General features: G+C 37.9%; 1 protein-coding gene across 1 annotated transcript in view; it reads left to right on the forward strand.

The window, feature by feature from the left end:
- Positions 1–6550, forward strand: part of LOC138811414 (la-related protein 1B-like) — an 80312-nt gene extending 73762 nt beyond the window's left edge. Inside the window, 3 exon segments of the mRNA XM_069999164.1 lie at positions 978–1087; positions 2266–2393; positions 3825–6550. Of these exon segments, the coding sequence (XP_069855265.1) occupies positions 978–1087; positions 2266–2393; positions 3825–3998 (412 nt within the window). The 3' untranslated portion in view covers positions 3999–6550.
- The last annotated feature ends 4905 nt before the right edge of the window (positions 6551–11455 follow it).

An 11455-nucleotide genomic window follows, 5' to 3' on the forward strand; every position in this document is an offset into this window, starting at 1 on the left:
ACCACTTCCAGCTTTTTCTGTTTATGTGGTACTGAGGAATCAAACCCAGGGCTTCATGCATAGTAGGCAAGCACTCTTATCACTAGGTCACATTCCCAGCAGCTCATGTAACTTTCAGCCATACAAGCTCAACCAATTGCATCACTTCTGGATGCCAAAGCAAAGTATATAGTTGGCATTGTGTTTCTCTTGCTGGCTTGCCAAGAAGCCTATTTATAATTTTGGACAGACAATCACTCTGAATACTTGAGTCACCTGTCTAAGGGTTCTTACTGACATTTTAGCGGCTGTGCTCCCTTTCGTGGGTTCTGCTCACCACTGTTAGGTGAATGTTGAACCCATGCTGTTGGCTAACCAACCCACTGTACAGAACTTGTCTCAGGTTTTCTAGGTAGCTATAGGAAAAAGCAAATAAATTTGTTTTCTGATTTGTGATCTTTTATCAGGGTATGTGCTATTAATTGTACTTAATAACCAAAGCAGAGAATGTTCTGTTAGGCCCCATTTCACTAGGTTTTTACTTTTGTAATTGAATGAGTCCATCACATCAAGAGTGGTAAAGTACCTGGCCTAGACTCCAAAGTACAAAAGATTAAGAGTGGCCTTGTCTTTTTAGAGTTAAGATCACATTCAAGAGTATTTAATGCTATAGAAAAACATGTGGTTATACATTTTAAGAAAAATTGAAAATATTCCAAAGTTTTACAGAGATAGCCAGGAGAGACACACTGTAGGTCTGAAGCTATAATCAAAGACTATAGATTCTCAAATCACTTTGACTATACTGAGTCATCAAAAACAGCAGCAAAGTAATTCAAATATTACTAATTAGCATTTCTCTTAAAAATCTAAATGTTAAACCTCATTTCTTGCTTAGTTATTTGTGTTATATATGTTTATATTAATGCCACTGATAATGATTAATGTGTTATTATGGAAAAAATAATTATTGTAAAACTTCTGTTTCCTTTTCATAGGTATGGGTTAGAATGCCTGTTCAGGTTTTATAGTTATGGACTGGAAAAAAAATTCAGACAAGAAATTTTTAAGGATTTCCAAGAAGAAACCAAAAAAGACTATGAATCTGGTAAAAAAAAAAAAAAAAAAAAAAAAAAAAAAAAAAAAAAAAAAAAAAACAGTTAATGTTTGGAAATTATAAATCTGAATCTGTCAACAAATAAGGAATTTATAGTTTGTGTCTTCATAGTAAACCATTTAAGATCTTCTATTATGGTTCATGGGCAAAGGATGGAGCACATTAATAGTAACATCAGGGTCTGCGAAGGTGACTCAGTGGTAGAGTGCTTGCCTTGTATGCATGAGGCCCTGGGTTTGATTCCTCAGTACCACATAAGCAGAAAAAGCTGGAAGTGGCGCTGTGGCTCAAATGGTAAAGCTCTAGCCTTGAGCTTCAGAGCTGAGGGACAGTGCCCAAGCCTCTGACAAAAAAAAAAAAGTAACATCAGTGGGTAAGCTTGAACTGGACGGGTACAGTTGGAAGTGATAAAAAGTACAGGGTCTAAGCCAGATCCCTAGGTCAGAGTTCTATTTCTGGTACATAGTAACTTTATGACATTGAGTAAGTTCCTTCATCTTCATCAACAGCCTGTTTTATCAGCCTGTTAACAGATTATGATTCAAATTAATATGTGTATCTTAAATGCGCTTAAATGTTTGTTATATACACTCAATAAGTGTTAGCTACCATGTTGTTTGTTCATTGCATGTCTTATTTTCAAGATCTGAAAAAAGTATATATTGAAGAGAAATAATTTTACTAGTTGAATCAATCACATGTTTAATATCGGTCTTTTTTTTTTTTTTTTTTTTTTTTTTTTTGTCCGTCATGAGAATTAAACTCTGAGCCTGAGTGCTGTCCTTCAGCTCTTCTGCTCAAGGCAAGTGCTCTACCACTTGAGCCACAGCGCCACTACTGTTTCCTGGTGGCTTATTGGAGATAAAGAGTTTCACAGCCTTTTCTGCCCAGGCTGGCTTTGAACAGAGATCGTCAGATCTCAGCCTCCTGAGTAGCAGTAGCTAGGATTACAAGTGTGAGTCACTGGCGCCTGGCTTAATATGGATCTTTTGGGGCTTTTATTTTTGTTTTGTTGAGACAGGATCTTACTATGTAACCCTGTTGGCCTTAAACTCAGCATTCTGCATTAGCCTTCCAAATGCTAGAATTACTAGGGTTACAGTTATCACTATGCCTAGGCCAGTTTAAAGGAATTCCATGTAACAATGCATATTCTTCTTCGTTATTAGGTCAGCTATATGGACTAGAAAAATTTTGGGCCTATCTGAAATATTCTCAATCTAAAACACAGTCTATTGACCCACAACTTCAGGAATACCTCTGTAGGTTTAAGAAATTAGAAGACTTCCGCGTTGATGTGAGTTCTTTATTTTTTTAATTGATTTTTTATTGTTATTGTAAAGGTGATAGATGGAGGGGTTACAGTTATATAAGTCAGGTAATGAGTACATTTCAATTTGGACAATGGCTCCCCTTCCCTTGCTTTCAGTTTTTCTCTCCTGCCCCCATCCACAAGTGAGTATCACTGCTATATCCTCTTTTCTTTTTATTACTCATATCTCCACCAGAAAACCAGAAGTGGTGCTGGGGCTCAAGTGGTAGAGTGCTAGCCTTGAACAAAAGAAGCTCAGGGACAGTGCCCAGGCCCTGAATTCAAACCTCAGGACTGGGGGAATGGACTGGCAGTACCATGCAGTACATAATTAAATATAATAATAATAATAATAGGAAAAGAGTCTCACAGACTTTCCTGCCTGGGCTGGCTTCAAACTGTGATCCTCAAATCTCAGTCTACTTAATAGCCGGGCACCTACTACTACTTTTTTTTTTAATTGCTTTTGTTTCTTGTACTGAGCATTAAAACCAGTGTTCCGTGCATGTTAGGCAAATGCTCTGCACTGAAGTATGTCTACAGCCCCCAAAATGTTCACCTTTTTGATTATTTTAACCCATATAATTTTTGTAACAGTTCAGTGGTAGAGTGCTTTACCTACTATGTGCAAGGCCCCAGGTTACATGTTCAGCACCACACAAAATATATAATTATAGCTAGTTTCATTAAGGCAAGGCTTGTTATGTGCAACAGGAAAGAAGACTATAATCAGTTTGATTTCATAAGGAAAAGAAATGGGATGAATGTAAGAAGTAAGGACAAAGGAGAAAATAAAACTAATACAGAAATGAGGAAAGAATAAGAACTAAAATGTAGAGCAGAAAACTAAGTGGTGGCTGGAAATGTGGCTTAGTGGTAGAGTGCTTGCGTAGCATGCATGAAGCCCTGGGTTCGATTCCTCAGTACCACATAAACAGAAAAAGCTGGAAGTGATGCTGTGGCTCAAGTGGTAAAAGTGCTAGCCTTGAACAAAAGAAGCTCAGGGACAGCTCCCAGCCCCTGAGTTCAAGCCCTATGACTAGTGCCAAAAAAAAAGGAAGATGAGGTCCATTCCTGCTTTGGGTTGTGATTTTTGGTCTTTTGGTTCTGGGTAAGTGGCTTTGATGGCTCAGGAATGGAATCAGTAGAAATGCATATGTCTGGAATTAAGCTACTTTTCTGTTCTGTAGCTCAAACCCCAAAACATGGGAGCTTTATGAGTACCTGTTGAGTGAAAAAGTGAGCCTCTGATTTAGTTAAGGAGGAAATTTGAGTTTAATACTTTAAGTGCTATAGGGAGTCATTGTAGTAAAAAGTCTACTGAAGCACCAAAACAGTTTCTCCCTGTTGGAAAAGTCTGGCCTTAGATTCTGAAGGAGGGAGACAGTAAAATACGCCACCTTTCATGATTTGCAGCACCCTATTGGTGAGGAATTTGGAAGAAAAAGACATTCATCTACTTCTGGTGAGGAGCGTAATCGTCATAGATTTCCATCTAATTCCTCTACAAAGCCACCAAATGGTGCTAAGCCTACATCTGCCAGTGAACTACACATCGCAGTAAAGTCTCCCAGAAGGAATACTTCGTAAGACCCTGCAACAGTTATACCAGACTAGTGCGACCTCAATCTCAACAATGCCTGAGAAATAGACTGTTAATGAAAGTTGTGTATCCTTGAAATCAACATTTACATCAGTATTTATGTTGGGAAATCTTCTGATGTTTAATTGTGATAACCAGATAAAACAAAAAGGGAGAAAAGCAGTAGCATTTTTTTCTAGCAACATAAATTTCACAAGCACTTACCCTGATTTCACAAACAAGGATAGTTTGTATGGGCCCTCTGCTCAGTGATGCACTTTGACCTCAGTGTTTCTTTAATGCTATGTTTACAAGACAGAATTCCTTAAATACACTTAAAAGTAACATGAGGAATGCCTGACATTTCAGCTCATACTTCTTAAAGAAGATATATTAAGTTGTATTCATCTCTTCTATAGAGCTCTTAAAGAAGCAAATGACCTCACTATCAATTCATATTTGGACGTGGAAAACAAAGGAAGATGATGTGTATACTTTTTAAATTCACAAAACAAATATATTTCTTTTTGGTATATAAAGAAAGCTTTTTTAAAAAAGTAGAAATACATAGTTACACTGAAGTACATGTACTTTTGATGCTGAATTTTGTTTTTTTTTCCCTCAGTCATACCTCATTATTTTCGTCATTGGTGTGTTGGATAGAGTTTTTCTGAATTGGCATAAAGTGGTTATATATTAGAAAAGATTTAATTTTGTGATTCTGTTAAACCTTGTACATGGAATTGGGATTATTGGTCATATTGGGATTGGTTGAAATATATATATTGGGAATTGGTTATATTAGGATTGGTTGGAATATTGCTATAAATAAATTAAAGGTCTGTCTGCTTGTTTCAAATGTATCTTCTATTAGTACATCTGCAAGTGGGCATGTCATAAGTAGCTAGGTTATCAATTTAAAGGTAGTGTTCTTTTTCCTTTTTGTTTTTATAATTTTTGCTTTATGCTTATAAGTATTTTTACAAGTTATAACATTAATTTCTTTTTTGTTGTTATTGTAAGTGATGTAAATGATAGTTTTTGAGTTTGGGTGGGACTTAAAAAAATAAAAATTTTAAACTTTATTTAGAATATACTCATATTCAAACTATACTAGTAGAAGACCATTGTATTTTATAAATGAACTTTCAGTTATTAAACTTCTGTTCATTTTCTTGAGCACAATAGGAGTCACAAGTATTTTATGTACTGGCAGAAATGGATAGTTTTTGTACACTAAATGTATTACTTTATTTTTGTGTCAACCCACATGTCTTCTTAGAAATAGCAATATTAAAATATAGCTGGGATGTTGTTTACTGGTAGAATACTTGCTTACCATGACAACTCTCCCCCAAAATCCTAAAAACCCCAAGACATATAATCTTACATATTCTTCTTTGGATAAAAGGATATTCATCAGTAAATACATTTGTATTTAGTTATTTTTCATGTGTAAGTGATCATCTTTTGAAGTTAAATTTATTCTTTGGGGGTAATTCTGATGTGCTTTAATTTTTAGAAGCAGGCCAATTTGAAATTTATTATTCAGAAAATAAATTTACTCATGTTATAAAAAAGGATGCAAAACCATCAATATTTAAAACAATAAACCCTGAAGTGTTTGTGTTTGTTTAAATGCTGGTACTTGGATTTGAACTCAGAACCCCAACTTGGGACCTCATACATCTAGCCTAGCTCCTTGCTGTTTGTTTTGGAGATGAAGTCTTGTGGATTTTTTCTACCCAGGATGGTCTCCAGCCCCCTCCTCCAGGTCTCAGTCTCCTTAGTAGCTAGGATTATGGTCAAGAGGCAAATGGTCTCTGAATTTAAGTTTTAAGGTGGGGTTTTTTGGTTGGTTGTTTTGTTTTGGGTGGTTTTTTTTGTTGTTTGTTCTGGGTTTTTGTGGGGTTTTCTGTTTGTTTTTGGTCTGTCATTGGGCTTAAAAATGGGGCCTAGGCGCCATCCCTGAGCTCTTTTGCTTAAGACTAGTGCTCTACCTCTTGGAGCAAGAGTGCCACTTTGGGTTTTCTGGTAGTTAATTGGAGATAAGACTCTCACAGACTTTCCTGCCCAGGCTGGATTTCAACCATGATCCTCAGTTCTCAGCCTCCTGAGTAGCTATAATTATGGGCTTGAGTCATCAGCACCTAGCAAGTGTTTTTTTCTTTTTTTTCTTGTCAGTCATGGGGCCTGAACTCTAGGCCTGGGCGCTGTCCCTCAGCTCTTCAACTCAAGGCTAGCATTCTACCACTTTAGCCACAGCGCCACTTCTGGCTTTTTCTGCTTCTGTGGTGCTGAGGAATTGAACCCAGGGCCTCATGCATGCAAGGCAAGCACTCTACCACTGAGCCATGTTCCCAGCCTAGCAAGTGTTTTTTTTTTGTTTGTTTGTTTTTTAAAGAGGTCTGTAGTTCTGGATTTTTAATGAGAAATTTCCAAACCATGCTTATTAGCTTTAAATGGTCTCTTGAAATAATTTAAATTTTTTTCAATATCATTTTTGTGTTGGACACATGCATGTGAAATTTTAAGATTGTTTCTACTCAACTAAATATGAAAATGTAAATTTGGGGAATTGTATATTTTTATGAAATAATAAATTTTATCATATATGTTAGTAATTTTGAAAGCAATATATGTACACTGGAAAAGTCAGAAAAGCACAAAGGAAAAAAGTTACCTTCTTTAAAAAGAAAAAAATAATTAGTATTACACTATATGTACACAATTGAGAATTATAACTTTTTTAATTAATGGAGTTGAACTGATGTTTTGATAGTTCTAAATCAAAACTTTTTTTGTTAGTTACATAGTATTATAGCATATGAATACAATTTACTTAATTGCCTATTGTTGAACTTGAGCCGTGGCAAGGTTGGGTCTTAGGAACAATTATTTAACTTGATGTGTTATATCCTTTACAAATCAATTTTGTATATAAACATGGGGGTTTTGCCTAGAATAAATTCCTAAAAGCTGAAATTCTAAATTGAAATCAATTTTAAGATCCTCTAAGAGGGTTGCATCCTTCATCACTGATTATTGTACATCTTTGTTAAATTAAGAGGCAAAAATAGTGTCTGATCATTTTATCATCATTTCTATTTTATTTGTATTTTTATTACTAAGTAGTTTGTATGAGCGGGTTACGAGTCAGGTTATGAATACAATGCTTCTTGGTCAATGTTACTCCTTTTTGTTGTTGTTGTTGGTCGTGGGTCTTGAATTCAGGGCCTGGGTGCTGTCCCTGAGCTTTTGTGCTCAAGGCTAGAGCTCTACCACTTTGAGCCACTGCACCACTTCCAGTTTACTGGGGGTTAATTGGAGATAAGAGTCTCATGGGCCAGGCACCAGTGGCTCACACCTATAATCCTAGCTTTCAGGTGGCTAAGATCTGAGGATCTTGGTTCAAAGTCATCCTGGGCAGAAAAGCCCATGAGACGATTATCTTAAACACTAGAAAACCAGAAGTGATGCTGTGGCTCAAGTGGTAGAGTGCTAGCCTTGAGCTGAATTGCTGAGAACAGCGGGCAGGCCCAGAGTTAAAGCCCCATGAACAACAACAAAAAAAGAGTCTTATAGACTTTCCTGCCTGGGCTGGCTTCGAACCTGTGGTCTTCAGCTCTCGGATCTCAGCTTCCTGAGTAGCTAGGATTACAGGAGTAAGCCACTGGCACCTGACTTCCTTTATTTTTTTGTAACATGGATTTTAAGTTTTTAATGATTTGCTCTTCAAAAGCAAGTCTGGCTTGTCAGGAACTTTCATATTTTTAAAGATTTTTTTTATTAATATATCTTAGTGTACACGAGGGGGAGTATTTATTGTGACATTTCTATACATTCATACAATTTACCCTGAACAAATTCACCCCCTCTATCACGCTCTTACCCTCCTCCCCAGCAAGTTTTATTGTTTTATTTTCATATCGGCAAATAAACCAGCTTGACTTTATTAATCCTTCTTCATTCTCTCCTCTCTTGCTGTACTTGCCAGCCCCAATAGAGCCTATGTTACTTTCCTGTCATTCATTTCTTTTGGTGTGCATGAATTGTACCAAGGTGTCACACATGCCTGGATTATATTCTAATAAAATAATCCTTTCTCTTGGTTTTTCTTTCCCCAGGCCCTGTTAATCAACAGCTTTCAGAGAGTTCTGCTTTAGGCCATCTTTATATAGAGTTGCAATGTATTTCCAAGACTAGCGGGAAAAAAAAGTCCCATATATTTTGCTGATCACTTTGGTTCATGTCTGATATAGCAATTCAGGATGCTGGGATTTGAGAATATGGTTCAAAGCCAGCCCAGGCAGGAAAGTCTGGGAGATTCTTGTTTCCAATAAACTACTCAAAAGCAAACAAAAAAGAAAAAGGTAGAACTGTGGCTCAAGTGGTAGAGCACAAGTTTTGAACAAAAGAAGCACAGAGACAGTGCCCAGTCCCTGAGTTCAAGCCCAGGACCAGCACAAAAAAAGACTCTTGTATATATCCTACAAAATTAAGAAGGTGAGGGAGGGGTCGATGGGGGAGGGGCAGGTGAAAATGTTGAAAGGAGTGACATTGATCAAGACATTGTGCTCATGAGCTGCTCCCTTCAATGGCAGCTCCTTTGTGCAGCTACTTAGTGATAAAAATACAAGACACCCATATATTTTATGCTTATTAACTATCCTATTTATAGATTTCTTAAGCATATCCTTTATGGTTTCCTATTGGAGTGCTTATCTCTTTTAGATTGATTTCTGGGCTTTTTTTGTTTTCTAATTTTGTTCATGTATATTTGACATATAGATTTTTCAGTAAAATTTAAAATTAAACTCTTCGAATTCTAAAGGTAAAACTCCAGCATCTAAAAATGTTGTTATTCAATGAAAAGAAGAACATCATTGACTATAAACCACCAAAAGTTTAAGTCCCTAGAGCCCTTAGCTATTTCCTTGTTTATAATTTTGCACAACTTTTAATTTTATTATAAAAATAAGAAAAAGCAACATTAAAAATATTTGAATCTAGAGCTGGATGCCAGTAGCTCTCATCTATAACCTTAGTTACTCAGAAAGCTTAATTCTGAGGATCATAGTTCCAAACCAGCACAGGCAGGAAAGTCTGAGATTTATCGCCAGTTAACCACCAGAAAGCCTGAAGTGGAACTGTGGCTCAGTTGGTAGAGCACCAGTCTGTGAGGAAAAGCTAGAGGACAGCACCCATGCCTTGAGGGCTGGCATACACACAAAAAGTTTGACTCTGAGCTTCCTACCTTGTTAAAGGGGTAATTGATGCCATCGTTGATATTGTTCATGGAGAAGAAATTAATATTGAAAAAGAGACATGTTCGCTTTTAAACTTGCATATCTATTTTTGCAGTAGGGTTGCTGTTGCTGTCTGACTTTTAATTTACAATTCTGTCTCAGCCTCTGGCATGCCAGATTACAGGAATATACCACCACATTTGGCATAGATTGATTATTTGTTTGTTTATATTACTGGAACCAGGGCTTTAACTCAGGGGCCTTGTGTTCACTTGGCTTGCTTGAGCACAACCTTCAACTCAGTTTTTTGCTGGTTCCGTTGGAGAGAAAGTCTTTTGGACTTTACTCTCTGGACTGACTTCAAACTACAGTCCTCCAGGTTTCAACCTCAAGTAGCTAGAATTATAGGTATTGAGCCAGCAGTAGTACTAGGGTTACAATTTTTTGGTGTGTGTGCCTGTCCTACAGCTTGAACTCAGGGTCTGAATGCTTCCCTTTGCTCTCTTGCTAACAGTTGGAGCCACAGCTTCACTTCTGGCTTTTTTGGTAGTTTAGAAGAGATGAGAATCTCACAGATTTTCTGGCCTGGACTGGCTTCACACTGCAATCCTCAGAATTCAGCCTCCTGAGTAGCTAAAATTCCAGGTGTGTGCCACTAGCGCCTGGCTGGGTTTTGTTTTATTTATTATTTTCCTTTGTCAGTCATGGGGCTGCACCCAGGGCCTGGATGCCGTCCCTGAAAGCTAGTGTTCTACTAGTGTGAGCCAGAGCTCCACTTCCTGTTCTTAGGTGGTTAATTAGAAATAAGAGTCTCAAGGCTTTTCCTGCCTTGCTGGCTTGAACCATGGTTCAAGATCTGTAGATCCCCGCCTCCCGAGTAGGATTACAGGCACGAACCCCCAGCTCTAGATGTTACTTTTTTAAACTTGTTTTGATAGGTTGAGATTACACTCTGGCCTTCTCCTGTGCTTCGTGCTGTTGCACTTTGTGGAAAGTTGTGACTTACCCTTGTGCACTCAATATTCTTTCAACTAATTTCTTAGGTCTTAACTGAATTTTATTATTTTATTTTTGCATGGGACAGTGATACCTAATGAATGATATTGCCACTAGATGGCAGAAGAGAATGTCACATTTGTAGATGACAGAAGGGAAGGAAGGAGGAAGAGAAGAAAGGAGATAGGGAAAAAGGGAGAGGAGAGAAATGGTGTTTTGGCAAACTCCTACTCCATTTGTGACAAAAGTTACATTGATTACTCTTGAATTCCTAATCATCTGTGTCTCAACAACTCATTACCTTTTAGGCCATTTCCTAGTTTTTAGGAAATAGTTATTATTTCCAAGTTATTAAGAAATAGTCATTTCCTAGTTATTAGCATGAGCTGTTTCCTTATTGATAAATATAGATTTGTGTATGGTTAGAAATGATGAGTGAAAGCTGAGCACCAGTGGCTCACACCCAGCTACTCCAGAAGCTGAGATCTGAGGATCATGGTTCAAAGCCAGCCCAGGCAGGAAAGGCTGTAACACTCTTCTCTCCAATTAAACACCAGAAAACCAGAAGTGGTGCTATGGCTTAAAATGGTAGAGTGCTAGCCTTGAGCAAAAGAGCTCAGAGACAGCGCCTAAGCCTGAGTTCAAACCCCATGACTGACCCCACCCACCCAAAAAAAAAAAAAAGATGAAAATGCTATTGCATATTTTGTCCTTTCAACTTAAAGTTTGTGACTAAGTCTCAAGAACATTCAAGGCAAACAAATGGTCAGATATTACTGTTGTTGTTGTTGGTCATGGGGCTTGAGCTCGGCCTGGGCGCTGTCCCTGAGCTTTTTTCAGGGTAGCGCTCTACCATTTGAGCCACAGTGCCACTTTCGGTTTTCTGGTGGTTAATTGGAGATAAGAGTCTCATGGACGGGGCTGGGAAGGTGGCTCAGTGGTAGAGCGCTTGCCTTGCATGCTCAAGGCCCTGGGTTCGATTCCTCAGCACCACATAAGCAAAAAGAAAAAAGCCGGAAGTGGTGCTGTGGCTCAAGTGGTAGAGCGCTAGCCTTGAGCTGAAGAGCTGAGGGACAGCGCCCAGGCCCAGAGTTCAGGTCCCACGACTGGACCCAAAAAAAAAAAAAAAAAAAAGAGTCTCATGGACTTTCCTGCCCAGGCTGGCTTTGAACCTCGATCCTCAGATCTCAGCCTCCTGAGTAGCTACGATTATAGGCATG

The sequence above is a fragment of the Dipodomys merriami genome, unplaced genomic scaffold, assembly GCF_024711535.1.
Source record: "Dipodomys merriami isolate MVZ:Mamm:240054 unplaced genomic scaffold, mDipMer1.0.p SCAF_525, whole genome shotgun sequence".
In the NCBI taxonomy this organism is placed as follows: domain Eukaryota; kingdom Metazoa; phylum Chordata; class Mammalia; order Rodentia; family Heteromyidae; genus Dipodomys; species Dipodomys merriami.